The sequence below is a fragment of the Ictidomys tridecemlineatus genome, chromosome 3, assembly GCF_052094955.1.
Source record: "Ictidomys tridecemlineatus isolate mIctTri1 chromosome 3, mIctTri1.hap1, whole genome shotgun sequence".
NCBI lineage: Eukaryota > Metazoa > Chordata > Mammalia > Rodentia > Sciuridae > Ictidomys > Ictidomys tridecemlineatus.
Genome location: NC_135479.1, coordinates 115,371,236 through 115,394,990, shown reverse-complemented (window position 1 = coordinate 115,394,990; position 23,755 = coordinate 115,371,236). Strand labels below are relative to the sequence as shown.

At 41.1% G+C, this 23,755-nt stretch overlaps 1 protein-coding gene across 1 annotated transcript in view; it reads left to right on the top strand.

Annotated features, from left to right (window-relative positions):
- Positions 1-23,755, top strand: part of Slc7a14 (solute carrier family 7 member 14) — a 111,862-nt gene that overhangs the window by 72,399 nt on the left and 15,708 nt on the right. The window contains exons 3-7 of the mRNA XM_021731157.3: positions 1,673-1,909; positions 4,446-4,663; positions 13,018-13,164; positions 15,350-15,558; positions 17,997-18,874. Of these exons, the coding sequence (XP_021586832.2) occupies positions 1,673-1,909; positions 4,446-4,663; positions 13,018-13,164; positions 15,350-15,558; positions 17,997-18,874 (1,689 nt within the window). The remainder of the gene's footprint in view (positions 1-1,672; positions 1,910-4,445; positions 4,664-13,017; positions 13,165-15,349; positions 15,559-17,996; positions 18,875-23,755) is intronic.

Here is a 23,755-nt window from a genome sequence, read left to right as displayed (position 1 = left end):
AATGAGGGTTCAGTGGATGATCTGATGAAAAGACGCCCTGAACCTGCTTTGGAAAATGTACAGCTTCTGCTTCCCTCCAGACTCATCTCCTGATAACCCCATGTACACACTCCTCCACCCAAATGCTTCACACTGTCTCTCTCTGCCATATCTTTATCTCTTTTTTATCCAATGAATTCCTCCCTAGACCTCAAACAACTGAGTACACATCTCACATCTCTGCTTTCATTGTTCTCCTGCGTTTCCACACTGTTGAGTGTGTACAACCAACCATGTGCCCTGATTTTATGGCAAATCTTCCCCTGAAGGTAGGGGTACATGGCATGTGTATTTCTTATTCCTAGCACTTAACACTCTGCCAAGCACTCCAAAAGTGTTTGTTAAATTATAATCTTCATGTGCTGACTTCCTTATTAATAACTATATTTTTATTTATCCCCTTGCTATAGTAAAGCATTTTCACAGGCTGCTTAAAGCATCACTCTCAAATGAGGAGTATCTTCTGTAACATGTCAACATTGAACGAGAAGTATGTTATGGCAGGAAGCTGGGGTTGTAGTTCAGTGGTATAGAACACTTGCCTAGTATGTGTGAAGCCCTAGGCTCAATTCTCAGTACCACATGTAAATAAATAAAATTAAGGTCCACTGACAACTAAAATAAAATGTTTAAAAAAAAAAGAATGTTACTGCTTACTATAACCCTGGTGCCATTGGAGGGATCACACTGAATTAGGCCCAAGTAACTCAGGATTTTTGTCACCTAAGGAATACAACAGAGACAACATACAAAGGGGAAATTTTCTAAATAAAGATCAGTTTTTAATAGTTCTGTAGAATTAGTTCTGTTTGCCTTCCCAGACATTCCACTTAAAAGTGTTTTGGAAAAGAGATTGGAATTGGCTAGAATTAGTGTAGAATTGATTCATGTCCAGTCATGTGTCCCGTAATGATGTTTTGGTGAATGATAGAGCACACATATGACTGGGTGCCATAGATTACAGTAGAGCTTAATATTTCCTATCAATCAATTACATCATAGCTATCATAATGGTTCAATATCTGTAGTGCAACACATTTACTCACATGTTGGTGGGTATACTGGTATAAAACAAACCTATTGCACTGCCAAGCTTATAAGTGTAGAGCACATATGATTATTAACTGAACATGATACTTCGTAATGAAAATAAATGACTATGTCACTGGCTTGTGTTTTTAATATACCATACTGTTTATCCATGTTTTAGACTGTACTCCTTCTACTTATAAAAAAAATGGTTACTGTAAAACAGTAGGCTGTGTTACATGAGCAATAGCCTCATACTGTATTTACTGCACCTCTCGATCATATCATTTTCTCTTGTAAACCAGCTATTTCATATATAGATATAGACAGATATATACTTATAAATGTCATATAATCTCAGTAGGTAGTAGCTTATGCCATCTAGGTTCATGAAAATAAGCTCTCAGATGTTCGCACAACAAAATCACCTAACACATTTCTCAGAAAGTATCCCACTCTTAGGTGACACATGATTGGTACATAAAACTTTGTGTATTTGTTCTAAGATCCCAGAGATCCCCAATATCTTCCACCCAAGATTGTTAGCCACCAAAAAGTGAGTTCACTCCTGAAGTCACCATCTGTGTGTGTTTGTCCTTTGCAGGTGTGTGCTATGCAGAGTTTGGAGTCCGAGTGCCCAAAACCACAGGATCTGCCTACACCTACAGCTATGTCACTGTTGGTGAATTTGTGGCATTTTTCATTGGCTGGAACCTGATCCTGGAGTACCTGATTGGCACTGCAGCTGGCGCCAGTGCTCTGAGCAGCATGTTTGACTCACTGGCAAACCATACCATCAGTCGCTGGATGGTGAACAGCGTGGGAACCCTCAATGGGCTGGGTGAGAATGCTGTAGCCTCTTTCCCCAACATGCAAATTTACTGAGCCAAATAAATGGATTCCTCTTTCAGACTGTAATTTGGCAAAATGTATCAAGAACCTCATCTGCTTCTTTTTGGTTTTGCAAATTCTTCATACTAAGAAAAATTTTCTAACTTTCATGAACGCTTTATACAAAAAAGATGTTCTTTACAGCCTTATTTTTAAAAGGTTGAGCATCTCTTGTCTGAAATGCTTGAGACCAGAAGTTTTTTGAATTATGGATTTTTTCAGACTTGGGATTATTTGCCAATACTTAATGAGATATCTTGGCAACAGGACCCAAATCTAAGCACAAAATCCATTTATGTTTCATAGATGCCTTATATACATAACCTGAAGATAACTTCATTAAATATTTTTAATATATTCATGCATGAAACAAAGTTTCATGGTGTGATTTTTCCACTGTGGCAAAATCATGTCAGGACTCAAAAAGTTTCAGATTCTTCAGCATTTAAGATTTTGGAATTTTGGATTAGGGAAGCTGAACCTATAATAATCAAAAAATTATAAAGAGCCTAAATATTCTTTAATGGAGCAAGTAAGTAAGTAAATTGTACATATTATGCACATAACAATTAAAAAGATGATTAGGGAAGCCTGTGATAATAATATGAAATATATTTTAACATAATGTCATATATAAAGGGATACAAACAGGACCATACCTGCACCATGTCAATGACTATATAAAACAAAACAAACTCAGAAAAAAGAACTGGAAAGAACTTCTCTGGTAGCTTCATCAGAATATATTTTTCAGATTTTCATAAGTAAGCAAATTTAAAATAAAATATTTAAAATGGATTCCATTTTAGCAAAGCTCAAGGAAGGGTAATAGAGCTGAATGACAGTGAAACACCTAGCATACCACAAGACCTCAGGCTCCATCTGTCACCTGCCACTCACTTTCTATCCTTTCAAAGTTGTGGAAATTAACCTTTAAGTGAGGAAGTCTTGCAGCCTTTCCTCCAGACTCCCAAGGAATGAGTGTGTGGCTGTGACAAGTCATTTAAATTCAGTGTCTCTAGCTCAGAAAAACTGACAAAAATGCTGAGCACCGAGATACCATGACAAAGTAAAAAGTACACAGACTGTGGCCTGTGCCATATACTGATCTCAGAAAATTTAGGAGTAACATGGCCCAAAATTCAGTCATCCATCTCCTAAACTTTACATATGAGGTCCAGCACAAGACAACACGCCCAAGGCCACACCACCGGCTGCTGGACAAAGCACAGCTGAAATTCAGGACCCAAATCTAAGCACAAAATTCATTTATGTTCCATAGATGCCTGTGGCAGCAGTGCCTTTTCTACTCTATAGAGGGCAGGAGTTCACTGACTAATGGGCAACACTAAGCAGGCAGGTCCTTTGTGCTGGTCATTTTCTCTCTATAATTACATCCCCATGAATCGAAAGAAAATTCCTCTTAAAATTGTTTTCAGAGACATGCATTTTTTTTCAGTGTATTTTTTTAAATTTGTTATATATGACAGCAGAATGCATTATAATTCATGTTACACATATAGAGCACAATTGTTCATATTTTTGGTTGTACACAAAGTAGAGTCACACCATTCATGTCTTCATACATGTACTTAGGGTAATGATGTCCATCTCATTCCACGTCTTTCCTACCCCCATGGCCCCTCCCTCCCCTTTGCCCTATCTAAAGTTCATTTATTTCTCCCATCACCCTACCCCCCACCCCCATTATGACTCAGCATCCTTAAATCAGAGAAAACATTCAGCATTTGGTTTTTTGGGACTGGATAACTTCACTTAGCATTATATTCTCCAACTCCATTCATTTACCTGCAAATGCCATGATTTTATTCTCTTTTAATGCTGAATAATATTCCATTGTGTGTATATGCCACATTTTCTTTATCCACTCATCTACTGAAGGACATCTAGGTTGGTTCCACATTTTAGCTATTGTGAACTGTGCTCCTATAAACATTGATGTGGCTGTGTCCCTGTAGAATGCGGTTTTTAAGTCCTTTGGATATAGACCGAGGAGTAGGATAGCTGAGAGACAGGCATTTTTAAATTCGTTAATAAAAGACTGTTGGAAGGTAGTGGAAATTTTACACACTAGAAAATTAACCACCATGAAGATAAAACCATTTTCAAAGAACATGTTAGACCTCTAGATATATCCCAAAGGTTCTAGGACTGTCCTGATTTCAAAAACTCTGCGCCATGTTTCCATAGATACTGCCGTAACTGTCACATCACACATCCCAATTTTGGGGTCCAGGATATCAGGTCATCTTACCTGATAGACACTTATATTTGCTTATGGACCACAGCTTAGGCATGTACACACACACACACACACACACACACACACAGAGTTCCTTCTCCTCCCTACAGACTGACCATCACTTGGAGGGACAGAGCTGAGTGCAGAAACATGGGGTGGGTCAGGAGTTGACCTGACCCTTTCTTCCCTCTGGACAATACTAAACCCTGTTTCTCTGCTCTAGGGAAAGGTGAAGAATCATACCCAGACCTTCTGGCTCTGGTGATTGCTGTCATTGTGACCATCATTGTCGCTCTGGGGGTGAAGAATTCCGTGGGCTTCAACAACATGCTCAATGTGCTGAACCTGGCAGTGTGGGTATTCATCATGATCGCAGGCCTCTTCTTCATCAATGGAAAGTACTGGGCGGAAGGCCAGTTCTTGCCCCATGGCTGGTCAGGGGTGAGTTCATTCCTAAAGCCCTGTAGATGCTGCCTGTCTTCCACCCTGAGATCCGTCTAAGACATTTTTTCAAGAAAATGCTGTTCTGTTCCCTAATTCTCATGGCACCCTCTTCATCCTTATCATCTGAATTTAATTGGAATGTTCTGAAGAAATGTCTTTTTTTTTTAAAAAAGTATTCGTTTCACAAACATCTGTCATGATTCTATTCTATACAAATAATAATAATGACCCCCCACGTGGCCACTTGCAATATGCCGAACATGGTGCAAAGTACTCTGCATTTGATATTTCATTTCATCATCCCAATAATCTCAAAAGGAAAGTATTTACAGTCAGGTCAAAGAATACACACTTGGAGAGCTGGGGTTGTGACTCAGTAGTAGAGTGCTTGCCTAGCATGTGTAAGGCACTGGGTTCGATTCTCAGTACCACTTATAAATAAATAAAGGTCCATCAACAACTAAAAAAAATTATTTTAAAGATACACATTTTAAAAAGAAAACATGCTTGGAGAAGACAGAGGACTTGCTATTAAGCACACTGTTTAAGTGGCAGAATCAGGACCCAAAACCAGGACTGTGGACTCCAAAGCCTGTACAAGAACAGCTCAGTTCTGTAGAAGTCTGTTCCAGTTTACTAAGACAAACAGGCACCTAAATAAATAGAAAAGGCAGTAAAGGAAGCCAGGGAGAGTGGACACAAAAGGGAAGGATGAGGCTTGCCTTGGTATAAAACTAGGCAAAGGACAGTTTTTAATCCAGTCCCAACATTTGACCCGCTGAAAGTCTGAGGGCATTTGAGCTGGCTCAGTGGAGGGCTGGTTGTAAATTCCATTCCAGAGGCATGGTTCACAGCAGAGAAATCTACCTAATGTTGTCAGGGAGTTGGCAAGAGAGCAGGCTAGACCAAAGGACACTTTCAGGTCTCATCCCCATGATCTGGTGGTGTGGTTTATGTTAAACCCAAATGAGAAGGTCAGAGTGGCAAATTCCTTACAATGACAGGTGGTTCTAAGTTGTGTCTGGTTTCTTTCTCTAGTGTAACTAAAAATGCTCATTTTGGGATTTATTGGTAAAATTCACAAGCTTTTTTTTTTTTTTTTTTTTTTGATGGTAGAACATAAATCCTCTAGAGAATTTCAGCTGGCAGGAATCTTAGAGGTCCTCTGGTCCTATTCCCTCATCTGACAAAAGAATGAATAACCAGAGGCCAAGAGAGAAGAGACTACTTAGTTCTGGGGGCAAAAATGCAAGTCCAAGAGTCTACTGGCTTTGCTTGTGTAGCTTTTGCTTAAACTGGTTTCCCTCCAAGATGTCCAGGGATCCGAAATCACTCTTGGAGAACACTCAAAATCACTTCTGTTTATTCTGAACTGTGCCATGCTGTTCAATGCAGAGAAACAAGCAAGGGAGTAATTTAAGTCAAAATTTCTATCTTTGTGCTTATCTATACGAATTCCGCAGAACCACCAAGTTCATCACTCCCTTCTGAAATGAAAAAACAATGAAACTGGTTAAAACCAGAAGAAGAGACAAAGAAATACTGTTGACCCTATTCTGCATTTCCACATCTTTATTTTCTTATGATACAAATTGTTCCCTTCCTATCACATAAAAGAAACAACAACTTATAAAAATGAAAAGAGAGAATGTTTTCCTGGAATTCAATTGCGTTTTTTTCTTATAGTTCATGAAAATGTTCTCACCATTTTCTTAACAATATAAGAAATTATCGGATCATGGATTTCGTACAAGACTTTGGCATCAGTTAACCTTCGTGCTCCTGGTATTCTTCTCTTCGTATCAGCGGAAAAACAAATTGCACCATATGCTTTCAAACAAGAACAAAACCTTAGCTGTTTTTATGCGTACATTCTTGCAGTTACAAATAGTTATGGTGGTGAGAGGAAAGAGCTGGCACTTTACTGACTACCCTGTGGAATGCTGGCATCACACTTTTGAATATTATCTCTCTTATAATAATACTTCAAAGTGGGTGATGTTAGCCCCAACTTAAAAGCAGAGAATGTAGGGTGCAGAGAAACTCACCCCTGACCAGCTGTGGGGCAGCCTACGTGGGGTAACCTACCTGATCTCACTTAGCCAGTTAGTTCCAGGACTAAAGTTCCCGCCCAGTTCTGTGTAACTCCCAAGCTCTTTTCTACTTTATCAAGTACCTTGCTGTAAGCCTTCTTAAAAACAATAAAATAATAAGGTAATTCATGTGGCATGTTCTATTTCTTTTTAAATTTTCACAAAGTCTTGGAATCTTGGAGCTGGGAGGAACATTAAAAGATCATCGGGCTCTTTTCTTGCCAGAGTCCTCCTAATGGCTCACCTGCATGGCACACACTGTAGCTCAGGCCCCAGGCAAAGTAGAAAGAGTTCATATCCTCTGTGAAAAAGCTCTTTCCACACTCAAAAGAAGATTAAACAAGACTTGTAGGCTTTTCTTTCCCCTGGTGCTTTGTTCTGGGGTCTTGATTTTCTTTTGAGGTCCCTTCTTCCCTTCTCAGGGGCTCCACAGCCCTCCTCCATTAAGGACCACCTTGTCAAGGAAGCAGTAATCAAGTCAGCCTTAGGGGTCCCTCGTCCTGGGGTTCCCACCAGCTTCTGTACCAAGGGAAGATCAGAATTTAGGCATAAAAAAGAAAAGAAAAGAAGCCAGACTTTCCTACCGTTTTCCATTTTCTGTGTGATAGACTCTTTCATATATACTTTTCAATTAATCTTCATAAGAGCCCTATAAAATAAGTATGACCATCTCAGATCACAGATCTGGACTCTAATAGAGGAAAATCCAATCCCCATCCTGGATGAGCCAACGCCCATATTTACTCCACTGCCCCACCCCAGGTTTGGACCTGTGGGACCCATTGTCTTTTTTTACACCTTGGTTACCACCTCCTCCAACACACACCTACTATCTTCAGTCGACTTGTCATTATCACCAAAAAAGCTTAACTGGGATTTTGGATTTTCAGCGCCAAACCATTATCCCTGAAGGGAACTCAAGTGTACGTCCTAGTGACTGTGACTAAAAGTATCATCTGAGGCCCAGGCCCAGCCCAGTGTGAAGACATTGCTGACTCATCCTCTCTGCTCTCTGCTTGGCCTTGGATTGCTACAGAGTACATTTCCTCCCTAGTATGTGGGCCTGGCCCTATTCTTTCTCAACTTTGGTTTCAGGTCACTTTTCCAGTCCAGCAAGGCCCCTGTGAATTTAAATCCTATTTTTGAAGGTCTCCTCTCATGAGCATATTATCCACTGAGGAAGTAAACACATTTCCGATTCTTACCTAACAAATATCAACAAAAGTGTATTTCCTACTTTGCAGCTGCATGAACTCTTCACTCCTTTGGGAAACCCTGACCCCTACTGCTGACTGGGAGACAAATGCAGAGTTCCAATCTACTTTGGGTAGGATGGACTGGGGATCACCATTTTTCGGGCCATCATTTGTAAGGATGCATTTGTAAGGATGACATTAAACATAATTCTCAAGAACATCAAAAGGGTTAAGGAACAGCCAGTCCTCACAAGCCTGCTAGTTCCCCTGCTCCAATTGCTTCCTTCCAAAGAAAATAGCTTAAGGAATGGTTTACTCACTTGCAGGTCTGGGTCAAATGCTTCTTGGGTCTTGAAGAGCTAAAGAACAACAAACATTTTCCCCTATATCAAGTAACTCCAGCCCTGAGCTGAACCCCGGCTTCCATCTGCAATTTCTCATCCCCTGAAAATTGTTGGATATGTGTTCCCTTTATGTTATTTGTTCTTGATGCTATCTTACAGTTTTTATTTCACCACGTAAGATACTCTACCAGCACAAATAGCTCCCAGGAAAATGGTCTGCAGCAAGCATGTGTGGGGAATTCTGACAACCTCCCAAACAAAGAGAAAGTTGTTTCTCATGTTCCCCACATCTGAATCCATTTGTTGGAACCTATTAGCACATTCCAGTGTCACGGTGGATGGGCTGCTAATAGAGCTGGGGCCCGAGGGTGGCTGAAAAATGCTATTAAAGTGGGAATTTGTCTTGTACCTTGGGAGTGAATTATGTAAAGGTGCCTAATTGTCTCCCAGGCATCTGGCAGACTGGCCATGACAGAATATAAGAGGGCCACCTCATCCTAATGCCTCTCAAATATCATCAAGGCACGGGAGCCTGCTTTCAAGGACCCCACACACTGAGTAGCAGGCCACTGTGACATTGTTTTTTTACAATGAGGTAAGCCACAGCCTTCCAGCAACTGAGGCACACGCTGCTTCCCCACAAAGCTCTCAGAGGCATGGACCCATTCTGGATCACCTGGCTTACTTTGGAAAACAACTTCAGTTTTGCCATCAAATTTAAAAGTCAATACAATTTCTAAATTATGTAAAACGCTAAAGGAAAGAATTAGGATAAAGCACCAATAACCCCAGAAACACATACACATGCATACAGACACACACACACACACACACACACACACACACACACCACTTTATTCACCAATTTTATTCCCAGATGCTCACTCCCAGGGAACCTCACATATTCTTTCATGCATGTAAAGGTATCCTAATCATAAACGGACAGATAGGAGATCTGGAGAGAGTGAAGTGGAAAACAGTTTTAGTGATTATTTGGGTAGAGATGTACCTACACAGTCTCATTTCATGACTCTTTTATATTTACCATTTGCAGGGAAGAAAAACTCATTTGAATTAGCTCAAGTACAAAGGCAACCTTTTTGCTAATTTTGTCTTCCCTTTGATAATCTGTTTATTTAATCTGTGTCTCGATTAGCCAGGTGTGCTTGACCTTGGCAGCTGTGCTGGTCTTTGCCCCTTTGCCTCCACTGCCCAGGTCCATTCTCCACCCCTCATGCTCTGTCCTATGCTCCAGAAGACTCCTGCTCATTGCTTCCTGTTGGGTTTAGCCAGTGGAAGATGTTATCAGGTGAGCAGAAGATGAGAAGAGGAAAAGTCCAGGGGATTTCTTCCTCACTCCCTTCCAGCCCTGGAACCACACTGGCAGTCCCTGCTCCACTTCTCCAGCTCCCGGTGGCATCCAGGAACACCATTCTACCCTGCCTCTGGGCTTAGGGATTATACCATCTTACTATTGCTTCAATATCCCAAGTTGGTCCTTAACCCTGTCCTACTGGTTCATATCCACCTATAGTTCCTTCTTTGATGTCATTTCATTTGAATCATCTGAGTTAAATTCTGTTGACTGCCTAATGCAGCAAAACCTCCAGATGTCCTAACTTTGTTCAGTTTTTCTTCAACTCTAATTGCTTTTCATATTCCATATATCCAAATTCCGCCTCACATACATCCTCTTTATAAACATTCTCTCTCTTCCCAGCTTGATAATACTTAATTTTCTGGTATCTAATCGTTATCAATAATCGCCATCCATTCTTTCATTCATCTGGAAAATAAAAGCATTTATGTTTTCCAAATAATGTAAATACCTAATAATATTTTCCAGTTTGTTATTACAGTCAAGTTTGCATTTAGGTTCTTGCAGACTCCAAATATTCCAGACTTCAAATCTCCCAAGGTCATGTTCAGAGTACTTTTGGCTCATGACTTTATCACCATTACCAAACACAGTGCCTGACACATGGCAGCGCTCTCTCGCTCTCTCTCTCTCTCTCTCTCTCTCTCTCTCTCGACCTCCCTCCCTCCCTCCCTCTCTCCCTCTCTCTCTCAGTATATATATATATATATGGAAATAGAGAGAGTTCTAAATGAAAGAGAGTAGAATAAGAAGAGGAGGAGAAAGAAAAAGATAGGAAGGAGAAGGAATTTGTTCTCTTGGGTTTTATCTGCTCTAAAAAAATTTACAATAGTAATTATAGTAATGGTGGTAAAAATCAATATTCAATGAAATTAAACTATGTGTTATTACTATCTCCCTTTTAGTGATAAATAAACTTAAGGTTAGGAATCTGTTCTATATCATCAAGCTAATATGTGGCAGAACCAGCCTAGGTCTGACAGTCTACAAGGTCTACTGTTCTAATAAACACAAATCCACAAATTCATGGTTCTGGAGTCCCCTCTGGAGCCTACAGGGCACCTCCACCTCAGCTGTGATACTTCTGGTACTTCAGAAATCTGTAGGTATCCATGCTTTCTACAGAGCCTCCCGTTCTTCAGGTTACACATCCCTGGGTCCCCCATTATGCCTCACGTATTGTGGTTCATAGACCTCTTGCCTTTTTCTAAGGATATTATTCAAATTCACCTGCTACTGTGCCAGGTACCATGTGATTTACAAGAGTGGGATGTGCCCATGGCTGAGTGTCTGTCTTCCTCTGTGGAATGTGCCTGTCTTCCTCTGTGGAAGGGAAGAAAGATGCTAAAGGAAAGGAAAGCAAGACCTGTTTTCTGGAAGCTGTCTTAAAGTGAGGCTTGGCTTGCTCAGGATAACCTAGTGAGCCTGCAGTCCCATCATCTGTTCATCCTTGAATACCAGTGATGTGTTCTAGACAAGTGAAAGCCAGCACCATTTCAAGACTGTGAATCTCCCTGGATAGGGAGGTGAAATCTGTTTTCTCTCCTTGTCTGGCAGCCAAATCCACTTTCCATACCCTGACATGAAAGGTTTTTCAGGAGGCAAAGTAGTTCTCTTGCTTCCCAGAAAGTAGCACCCGAAAGATGGAACCACTTATGTTTGGGAAGTTGTTTTTGCCTGACTTACTAGAATAGTCAGGAGTTCTTAAATTTTTGTGCCATAGACCCCTTTGCAGTTTGATGAGGCTTATGGACACCTTATGAAAATTAGGATTTTCAATGAAGAACCCAATTATGCAGTAATTCAAGGTAAATCAATCATATTAATATAGAGTAATAAATATTTTTTAATTGTGATATAATAATAATGTGCTTCTTAATTAGTGCTTTAAATACTAATATCTATTATTATATCAAATTGTTATTGGTGACAGAAATCACAGGTACGCTGAGTCACCTGCATTCATGGTGGAAAGAAATGCTAATATCCAGTTGGAAATTATTGAAAATAAAAATATAACTCTTTCCCAGCAGAGCCCCTAAATGTCCCTGACCTGAGGGTAAGAACCCCTAGCTAGGCTAGGGATGGAAACATTAGAATCTCAGTTGGGAGGGACTGTAGAAGATACTAGCTCATTTTACAGATGAGCAAAGGTTGTTTTTGAAGGTTTAAGAAGCTCTTCAATTTTTTGATATACCTTGTAGGTTCTAGTATCTAGTATCTTGGTTTTTCCATATGAAGAAGTTAGTGTGTAAGGTAAGAGCAAAAATTTTAGACAAGCATCTGCTCGGCTTTGAATGACATCATTTATAAGTTGAATGTAGAGAAAAAGCAGGGGAAATATTCCAGTCTACAAGGGACCTCACTTCCTGGACCCCTCTAGAGGTTGCAGCTTTTCCCCTCATTGTCACACAAGTCCAAAAAAAAAAAATCTCTCATCTTCCCCTACAAGATCCTCCAAGTATCCAGAGGAAGATTTTTTTACTTCCAGCTAATAATGAAAATACTGAGATGGGGAAACCTCATTTAAATTTCAATAGATTCTTTAGAAGGAAGTCACACACTCCTCAGTGGAAAATTTTCACTGACGTCTAAACATAGACCCCACCACCCTTGGAGGCTCACAGGCTCTGGCAGACAGACATGCAGCAGATGTGGCTGAATGCCCACTCCCCAGCTTCACTCTGACCTCCTGCCTCATGCCCAGCTAGGTCAATTAAACCTCCAAAAGGAACAGAAAATCAAACTCTGTCTCTACTGTTTTCCCTTTGAAGGCAACAGAACATCTAAAGATCTGAAAAATCTTTTATATCATTTCAGATCTGGAAGTTACTCACAGAGATCATCTATCAGGGACACTAACGTGACATGGGGCAGGAAAATTCTTCTTTGTGCAGAAGTACCTGAGTCCCCTCCACTAAATGTCAGAAGCTCCCTCCCTCGCCAAACATCCTTAAGCCACATAGCCCATGGCTGTGGTTGAGAACTGTTGGAGGAAAATAAAAGCTAATGAGTTCCCTAAGACATAGATACCCGATATATTGATTTACTGATATACTCCTACTTGCTTCCAAAAAAAGGATTCAAATGTGTTAAATGATCCAATTTTTATTTGGCCATAAAAAATTCTTATCTCCATTTAACACCTGAGGAAATTGCTCAGTCACACAGAGAGAATGCAGAGGAGATCAGAACTTGGGTGTTCAGTGCCAGCTCTACCATGTTACTCCCTCCTCTACTCAGTGACTTCTGCAGGACATTGGGCCACTGTGGGCGCCACATTGAAGGCCCTGGTGCTGCCCTAAACTCCTGAGCCTGACAGATGTCATTATCCCTACAGGTGCTGCAAGGAGCGGCCACATGTTTCTATGCTTTCATTGGCTTTGACATCATTGCCACCACCGGAGAGGAAGCCAAGAATCCCAACACGTCCATCCCTTACGCTATCACTGCCTCCCTGGTCATCTGCTTGACAGCCTACGTGTCTGTGAGTACCAAATGTTGAACGGACCCTTCTCCTGGACTTTTTATATTTAACCTGAAAATGTGGCTCTAGGACTGTGTCCCCTCCTCTGTCAGGAAGTAGGCCTTGCCTTCTGCCTTCTGGGCATTTGGATGCCAAGACATCAAGAAGAAACTCAGGACTCCCCTCAGGAGAGGAGCAGCCCCAGGCCCTTTCGGCCTTCACCTCTGGAGTCCCCCACCCTCATCCCCCGCTACACCCAGGCTCGCAGTTCCTGCCGCTGTCCCAGGGCATGGTGTGCAGGGAGTGGGCTGCCGTCCAAGGAGCTCAGGTCATAGGCTGGCAGTAACGGGTGGTGTGTGAGCAGAGCCACTGTGGCCTCTGTGCATAGCCCTCAATGCTCCTCTGTCTACTGGGAGCTTCCCGGCAGCAAAGAGGCGAGGCTCCCGCAATGGGGAGAGAGAATCCATTGTCCTCTGGAGACTCTCTTCCCCTTCATCCTAGGATGGGGGAGATGCAATTTCTTTCGTCTATTGCCCCATCTTTTCACACTAGCTCAAATCCATCCTTGGGGTTTCCCTGCCTAAGGTGACTCTCAGAGTAAAGCCCTCAGCTCCTCTCTCAGGACCCCTGAGACGCTCCTCGTACACCTTTGATGTTTCATCTTCCAGCTCCCACTTCCAATTTCTATCACAGAAATATCCGATATCCCCTCAGCGCCTGGCAACAGAGAGAGCCTGATGGCTGCTGAGCCATCAAGTGTGGGGTCACACAAATGCTCCAACGTCTTGAGGGTCCTACTGACTTGGGTCATGATTAGGAAAGAGCTAGCAGCTGGGGGTGCAGCCTGCCAGCCCTGCCATTCCTCATTCCAAAAAAAAAAAAAATCATCTTTTGCAACCAACTAAGAAAGTCTGACCTATTCATGGTTAAGGCAATCTGCAAAAACAGGATTGTCCTAGAAGCCAAACAAAAACAGGAGAGCATCCTTAGATATGGTTGAGAGCAATTTAGTTGCCCAGACATATGTTTTATGCATGGGTCAATTTATCACCTCCCTCTATACACACAGGTGCAAGCAGCTTCATCCTATCTGCACTTTAATTATTCCTGAGGGCAGAATATTGAGGGAGGGGTGGCAGGGTAGTAGGGGCAGCAGAGACACCCTGCTCTACATTTGCTTTCTGCCCCTTCCTCATGCCTCCCCTTCTCCAGAATGATCCTTGGCAGCACACACACAAAAAGTCAATACTCACAGTTCCTTTCTTAGAAAAGCAATGTTATAGACTATAGAACGAGTCTCTGCCTCTACCAAATTTTTGCTCATCCTGATCTAACATGGCCAGGAGACTCAATGTGCCTTGCTGTAATCCAACCCTACCCCATCCCCAAAGGGAATGTAGCAAGTGGTGGTATCCCTGGGAAGCATTCTATTTTAGACTATGTGGGCTTTAGCTTTGCCTCGGGAGCTGCTTGCTCTTGTACTGGTCAGCAGGCCCCATCACTGTGGTAAAACCCAAATTGCTAGACTATGATGATACATCTTGCTATCTTCCCTAGTATCTCATATTTTCAGTAGAGGATCTTGGCTCCTGGGGACCTGGCAAAGAAACGGTCTACCTATGACTACCCTCTCCCTTTCAGGCTTTGAACTCCTTTAGTTCAGGATTGGTCTTCACAGGCCTGAGGGAACTCATATCTGATCTCTGACCGGTGGCTCCATTTTGTTGAGCCAATTCTGAAGACCAATGTCATGGCAGATCTATGCCATGTGAAGGAAGATAGGTCCTGGAGCCCCCAGCCAAGTATTCCCTGGTTAAGCAAAGCCATAGTGGTCTTACCAAGGTAGGGCTGGATTCCATCTTGATGCCATAATGTCTTCCTTGGCTTGCATGACCCCCATAACTGAGCTAGAGAGAGGAAATGGAAATATGAGTTTTCATTGTGGTCGCATTTGTTAATTGGTTATGGGCCTCCTAGGAGCTTACCTTTGGAGTTTTGATCTTGGGTGTTTGGAGTAAAAGGAATACAGATAAGGAATACAGAGGCTGAATAACTGATCTAAAATAAAGCCACATGCCAATCAGTGGTAGATCCAAACTGCTGTGCAAGGCTCTGCCTTCAGGTCCAGAGGACCTCTTCTCCTGCAGGCCATCTACCATGCTGTCAGTTCCTCCACCTCCAGCCATATCTTCTCTTCTTTTCACAGGTGAGCATGATCTTAACTCTGATGGTGCCATATTACGCCATTGACACAGAGTCCCCACTCATGGAGATGTTTGTGGCTCACGGTTTCTATGCTGCAAAATTTGTAGTAGCTATTGGGTCGGTTGCAGGACTGACAGTCAGCTTGCTGGGCTCCCTCTTCCCAATGCCAAGGGTCATTTATGCCATGGCTGGTGATGGGCTCCTTTTCAGGTAAGGGCTATGCTCTGTGAAATGTCCTCTGCTGTCCTGTGTCTTTCAAGGAAGACTGTCACCCACTGTCAACTGGACAGAATTCTGATAAGTGCTTTTCACATACACTGTGGACCTTGTTATATATCCTGAGAGAGAGTTTGAGTCTAAAGAGCTCAGGCCCTAAAACAGTCCCTCAGAGTGACTCAGGGTCCCTCAGTCTGGTACTAACTGGTACTAATGGACCTGTTCCCTCACCTGCCCTTCTCTCTTTGACATTGTATCCCCCTTGTGAAGATGGTGAGTGTCAAATCACTATACAAAGGACTAGAGGAAAGGGTGTGGGTGGGGCTCCAAAGGGAAGAACCTGCCCAGGGGACATTTTAGACCTGCCCTCATATTGAGACCAGCTGCCTGTCCCTATCTTCACAGCTCCACTGAAGTTAAAAAAAAAAATCAATCAACAATCAGAAAGAAGATAAAATCCTCACAACAGAATCTAGTAACTGTAGCAACAATAGCTACTATTGTTGGACTTTCCCAGGTGCTTTGTGTATAGTATCCCATTTAGTTCTCACAACAACTCTGTTTTGCAAGTGGGCATACTAGGAATTAGTATTAAAATTACTAGGAATTATATTAAAAAACAAATCTTACCTCAAATCTCTGATTCACTGAGTGGCAGGCTAGGATTTGAACCCAGAACTTTCTAACTCCCAAAGCCAAAACTCTTAACTACTAACATATAGATAGTTCTAGTCCCCTACATTGGCAATGAATTGGCCTATCTGCCCAGGGTATAAAGGGATGTGGCCCTGTCACTTGGTCCCCAGGCCCACCATGGGAAGCTAAAGAACTCTCAGGAGTGCAGACAGAGCTGCCCCAGGGACTTTATCTCTACCACCAACTGTCATCTGCTCCATGTATGGGTTGGTAAGCAGATCAAGAAGGGCTTACCAAAGACCAAATGTTGTCTAACATGCTGAAGTTAATATAGAGGGGGGGAATAATAGAAGTTCATTGGATTAGACAAAGGGGAATGAAGGGAATGGGAGGATGAGGATGGGAAAGACAGTAGACTGAATCAGACATAATTTTTCTATGTTCCTGTATGAATACACAACCAGTGTAACTCCACACCATGTACAATCATAAGAATGGGAAGTCATACTCCATGTATTTATAATATGTCAAAATACATTCTACTATCATGTATAACTAAAAAGAACAAATTAAGGGGCTGGGGCTGGGGCTCAGCAGTAGCACACTTGCCTGGCATGTGAGAGGCACTGGGTTTGATTCTCAGCACCACATATAAATAAATAAAATAAAGGTCTATCAATGACTTAAAAATTTTTTAAAAAAAGAACAAATTAAAAAATAATAAGAAGAAAGAAAGAAAAGAAAAAGAAGAAGAAGGGCTTTCATTGATGGAGGAGTGAACATGTCATACATCCAAAATGTTTTTATGCTGTCAAAGAAAACAAAGAGGGAAGATGCAAGGACTTTGGGCAAATTTATAGTTCTGTGTGAATCATGAAAATAAGGGAGAAATGACAGAGAATGAAGGAGGCAGGACCAGAAGGAGAGAGAGGAAGAGGGAGCCTCCTTCATCCTATAGGAACTGCAACAGAAGTGCCTGTCATTGATGGCCCTGTTGGTCTTCTCTTCTTTAGGGAGTAACTAGCTAAACTTGAACCTGTATCTCTTTTTTTTTTTAACATTTTTTTTATTGGTTGTTCACAACATTACAAAGCTCTTGACATATCATATTTCATACATTAGATTGAAGTGGGTTATGAACTCCCAATTTTACCCCAAATGCAGATTGCAGAATCACATCCTGTATCTCTGAGCACAGGTTCTTGATTATTGTGCTATTTGTCCAGCTACACTTCTGTTCTTTTATTGCAAGGCAGTGTTTCTCAAGCTCTAGAACCCTTTAGATGTCTTTTAAAGAGCAATTTGCTGAGCACCACCCTGAGAGATTCTGAGGTAGCAGATCTTGGGTAAAACCTGACAATATCTACTTCTAACAAGCTAAAGGTGATGCTGATGCTGCAAACCCGCAGGTTTGGGGGATTCCCAAGCAGTTGCATGACTTCCTCTAACCATCCCTTTTTCCCAGCAAAGCCTTGGGCTCTAATTTAGATCTCCCCAGACCTCCTAGATTCCATCAGCCTTCTTTGTCTCATAGTGAATAGAAAATTTAATGAAGACATTTGCCTCAAAATCAAGGAATTAAAGTGAATTCTCTCTAAATGACACTCCAGGACCCAACCCATAAAGTAGAAATAGCAATTAGAATTCAGGCATTGTGCACAAGTAAATTGGAAGGGCAGGAGGAGGAGCTAACCACACAAACCTACAAACACTCTGGTCCCCTACATTGGCCATGCTAGAATCAGTCACCACCTGTGTGGCATACCATTAACTCTCCGCTTGCTCCTCTGCTCCAGGTTCCTGGCTCACGTAAGCTCCTACACAGAGACTCCAGTGGTGGCCTGCATTGTGTCAGGGTTCCTGGCAGCCCTGCTCTCGCTGCTGGTGAGCCTGAGAGACCTGATAGAGATGATGTCCATCGGCACACTCCTTGCCTACACCTTGGTCTCCGTCTGTGTCTTGCTCCTTCGATACCAACCAGAGAGTGACATTGATGGTTTTGTCAAGTTCTTGTCTGAGGAGCACACCAAGAAGAAGGAGGGCATTCTGGCCGAATGTGAGAAGGAAACCTGTTCTCCTGTGAGTGAAGGGGAAGAGTTTTCCAGCCCAGCCACCAATACATGTGGGGCCAAAAACCTACCATCTTTGGGAGACAATGAGATGCTCATTGGGAAATCAGACAAGTCCACCTACAATGTCAACCACCCCAACTATGGCACCGTGGACATGACCACAGGCATAGAAGCTGATGAATCTGAAAACATTTATCTCATCAAGTTGAAGAAGCTGATTGGGCCCCGTTACTACACCTTGAGAATCCGACTGGGCCTTCCAGGCAAGATGGACCGGCCCACAGCAGCAACAGGGCACACGGTGACCATCTGTGTGCTCCTGCTCTTCATCCTCATGTTCATCTTCTGCTCCTTCATCATCTTTGGTTCTGACTACATCTCAGAGCAGAGCTGGTGGGCCATCCTTCTGGTTGTTCTGATGGTGCTGCTGATCAGCGCCCTGGTGTTTGTGATCCTGCAGCAGCCAGAGAACCCCAAGAAGCTGCCCTACATGGCGCCTTGCCTCCCCTTTGTGCCTGCCTTTGCCATGCTGGTGAACATCTATCTCATGCTAAAGCTCTCCACCATCACATGGATCCGGTTTGCGGTCTGGTGCTTTGTGGGTAAGCAACTTCCCCTGGAGCCTTTTTTTAAGGTCTTGAACAGGCTTATCCCAAAATTACCTCCTAACTGGACTAGACGCCTCCATTCTTAGAGAAATCTGGCTGGTTCTATGGACCCTTGCTTGCTTGCTTGCTTTCCCCCGCCCCCTCTTTTATCTCTCTTGCTTCCACATATGACCCTTGGCTTTCTGAATGTGGCTTATTTCACTTAACATCATGCTTTCAAGTACCATTATTTTCCTGCAAATTACATAATTTCATTCTTCTTTATGACTGAATACAAGTCCACTGGGTATGTAGACCACATTTTCTTTTTCCATTCATCTGTTGATGGAGACACCTAGACTGGTTCCATAATTTGGCTTATGTGAATTATGCTGCTATAATCATGAGTATGCATGTGTTAATTCTTTAGGATATATTCTGAGGAGAGGTATAGCTGGGTCAAATGGTGATTCCATTCCTAATCTTTTGAGGAAGCTTCATACTGATTTCCATAGCAGTTATACTAATTTACAACACCACTAACAACGTTGCCCTGATATCCTTTCCAGCATCTGTTATTTTTTGTATTCTCACTGGCTGCCATTGTAACTGGAGTAAAATGAAATCTCAGTGAAGTTTTAATTTGCATCTCCCTAATTGCTAAAGATGTTGGATATTTTTTCATATATTTGTTGACCATTTGTATTTCTTCTTTTGAGAAGTGTCTGTTTAGTTTATTTGTCCATTTATTAATTGGATTATTGGGGGGGTTAGAGGCTTTTTGAATTTTTTATATATATTCTGGATATTAATCCCCTGTCAGAGAGTAGCTAGCAAAGATTTTCTCCCATTCTGTAGGCTTCTCTTCACACTCTTTATTGTTTCCTTTGCTATGCAAAAGCTTTGTAATTTGATTCCATCCCATTTTTTGATTCTTGGTTTAATTTCTTTTTTTAATATTTTTAGTTGTAAATGGACACAATTTCTTTCTTTCTTTTTTCTTTCTTTCTTTCTTTCTTTTTTTCTTTATTTATTTATTTACATGGTGCTGAGAATCAAACCCAGTGCCTCACATGTGAAGGCAAGCACTCCACCCTGAGCCACAACCCCAGCCCTTGGTGTTTGTTTGTTTGTTTTAATTTTGTTGTTGTTGTTGTTGTTATTGTTGTTGTTTATAGATGGATACAATACTTTTATTCTATTTATTTATTTGTTTTTATGTGGTGCATAGGATCAAACCCAGTGCCTCGAACATGCTAATGAAGTGCTCTACCACTGAGCTACAACCCCAGCCCCCCAGCCCTTGGTTTTATTTCTTGAGTATTAGGGGTCTTATCAAGGAAGTCAATGCCTGCACTAATATTTTGGTGGGTTTGCCCTGTGGTTTCTTCTAGAAGTTGCAGTATTTCTAGTCTAATTTCTAGTTCTTTGATCCACTCTGAGTTCAGGGTGAAAGATATGGACTAATCTCTCCCTCTACATATGCATAATCAGTTTTCCCAGCATCATTCATTTAAAAGACTGTCTTTTCTCCAACATATTATTTTGGCACCTTAGTCTCTGTGTCTTCTATTCTGTATCACTGGCCTATGTGTCTGTTTTTATGCCAGTACTGTGCAATTTTTGTTACTATAGCTCTGTAGTATAATTTGAAGTCAGGTATTGTGATGCCTTCAGCATTTATTTTTGTTTTTAATTAGTTTGGCCATTCTGGGTTTCTTATTTTTCCAAATGAATTTTAGAACTGTTTTTAATCTGTGAAAAACTGAACCCTTGCTCTCTGCATTAGAATCAAGAAAGCCAATTGTCCCCTTCCTTCCTGCTTGGTTCTGGAAGAATAATGCTGACCAACCCTGATGGAATTAGTGAATAGTGAATGACTGAAGTTCTTGTACAAGGATAATTAGTATCAGAAAAAAAAATTGCTTAAAATAAATACACTTTTTAAAAGAGGGGAGGGGGATTGCGGTTGTGGCTCAGAGGTAGAGCACTCGCCTAGCACATACAAAGCCCTGGGTTGATCCTCAGCACTACATAAAAATAGATAAATTAAATAGAGGTATTGTGTCCACCTACAACTAAAAAATAAATATTTTTAAAATATAAAAGAGGGGAGGGACAAAAATAGCATAGAAACGAGAAAGAGGAAGAGTTTGCTTGGAATTCTGCTGTAAAAAATAAAAATGGTGAAGGGTCTGGGGTTGTGGCTCAGTAGTAGAGCTCTTGCCTAGCTGGGTTCCATCCCCAGCAGCACATAAAAAAACTAAATAAACAAATAAAGGTATTGTGTCCATCTATAAATAAAAATGTTTTTTTTTAATTTTTAAAGAAAATTAAAATGGTGAAACAAAAAATTATGAAAAAAATTTGTTTCTCATTTGGCAAAATTAAATGAGAAAAACAATCGTACTCTGGTTTTTAAAATGAACAAAGTATGGATTAAATGTGGGTTTGAGGGCATTATTTTTCTGACAATATTGCTATCATGATACCATTTAACAGCCTTCACTTCATACTGACTTCAGTAGAATATTCAAGATCTTTTCATTTCTTCCTCCAAGGTATTTTCTTCATCCTTGGATATTCCAACCATTCCCTTGGAGAGTGTCCACCACACCATCATCCTCATTGATTGTCTCTCTTTTGTTGTTAATAACTAATATGACTCTCTTAGATCAACTGTTCATAGCTTTACGTATGAATTCAACTTGTTCTCTAAATTCACTTTCATTGATGTCGAGGTCTTACCTCTTCTGAAATTTCAAATTTTACTTCTGATCAATTTGTATTATATTTTCATTACAGATTTTTCACATCTAACAATTGCTAATGTTTATGAGAAGGTCAGAGATTGAATTCGTGGTAACTTGAGAGGGATAACTAAAAGAAGCCTAATTTTAAAGTTCCTTATGTAACTCTTTTTTATGTCCCTTACATAGCTTCTTTGATAACAAATACTTAGCTAAGGAGGATCCTTCGGAGCTTATAGAAAAGCAATAGATTAAGTACCCCCCTGCAAAGGGCAAGACAATCCCTGAATCAACCATCCTGGCCAAGGGAACAGAACTGCTTCCTATTCATTAGCAACTTGTCCACTGCTTTAGGCCAGGGTACTGGTGTTCAGCATGTGTCCTGTGTGCCTGGAACAGTGCCTATGCTGTGTGCTTAAGAAATATGTCTTACATTATTATACAGTACTTTGCAAATGGGGGGAAAAAGGAACGTCAAGTTAGAACAGTCAAAAAGGACTTTGAAGAGGTAGAATTTGAACAGGGCCTGTGATGTAAGATTTAGGTAGAAGAAACTGGGGTAAAACGCAGCAGTCAAAGGAAATGGCATGGATCTTCCAGCAGATTCCTTGCCTCTGCAGGCCACTCTGTGCCTTCCTGTTTGTATTTTGTCCCAATCTTTCACTGCTCTAAGTCTCATCCCTTGTTAGACTTAAGGAGATTTCTTGAGAGGACTCCACTGATTCATCAATATTTTCACCATTTATATTATTTACTTACAATCTCTCATCTCTGTTTAAATACTTTGCCACTGGAACATGTAGCTAACCAATGGAAAGATTTTATTCTGGGGAGAAGTGACCAAAGTGGGTAGAAATATTTCAGTCATGAATATGTCAAGTGAAAGAAGATACACATTCCCTCATTTACAGATGATTAAAGCTGGAGGGGCTTCCATCGCTAGCACAGTGCCACCCACAGCGTGGTACCCATCCCATTGGTAATATTTCAGCTGGTTTTAGAGAGACATTAAATGAACTTTCTAGAATATTCCATAGTCCTAGATTTTCACATGCATTAAAAAAAATCACACATACACATGAATCTGGGGTTTCACAGATAGTTTTGCTTAGGACAAAACTATAGATGATTTTTTAACTTAAAAAGCAAATCATGTTTTTTTTTAAAAAAAAAAAAAGCATTTGTACTAGTAGTACTAGTAAAGGTGCCATATGATTTATAGTAACAATACTAATAAGCATGTATCACACATCACCCATCATTCTGAAGGCTTTATTAGTGAATTCATTTACTCATCTTACATATTTAGTCTCGCGGTCTTAATTTTACAGACTAAGAAACTGAGGCACTTGCCTGAGATCACTTAACTAAAGTCAAGATTAAAACTCAGGAAGGGTTGGTCCAGAGTCCATGGTCATAACCACTATATTAAAAATGTGCATATAAATAATTAGAGTTGGGGAGACACTAATGTAGTCCACTACCTCCCTACCCTGCCCTCTATGGGCTTACAGAAGAGTAAACAAAACTAAGAAATTCGATAGCTTGCATGGCAACAGGAAGTTATTTGAAGGGCTGTTACTAGAATCCAATATGCTCACACTCAGCTGTGGGGCTTCTCTAAGCACCTAAAAGAAGCCTAATTTTAAAATTCCTTATTAACTTTTTTTATGTCCCTTACATAGCTTCTTTTTTTATATCCCTTACATAGTAGACTTTCTTATTTGATCAAAATGTTTAGTGGAGGCCTGGGGATATAGCTCAGTTGGTAGAGTGCTTGTCTCACATGTACAAGGTCCTGGGTTTGATCCTCAGCACCACCAAAAAAAAAAAAAATGTTTGGTGGGGATTGACACTTAGCATCAGGATCAGCTTTGTGGGCATACAACCTGTGCACAACCTCCTGAGCTTGGTTTAAGGCTCTGCTGTTGCTGTTGCATCTTGAATTCCTTATACTTTCTGAACAAGAGTCCTCATATGTTCATTTTTCACAAATCTATAACTGATTCTGCATAGCTATGGTTTCTGGAGCATCAGAGGCATTTTGCAAAACTGGGAAGGTGGCAGGGGCCCTCGCTTTTGGAATTTGCATTAGTTTCAAACAATAGATAGTCCCACCACCTCCTGTCTTATGACTTTGAGAAAT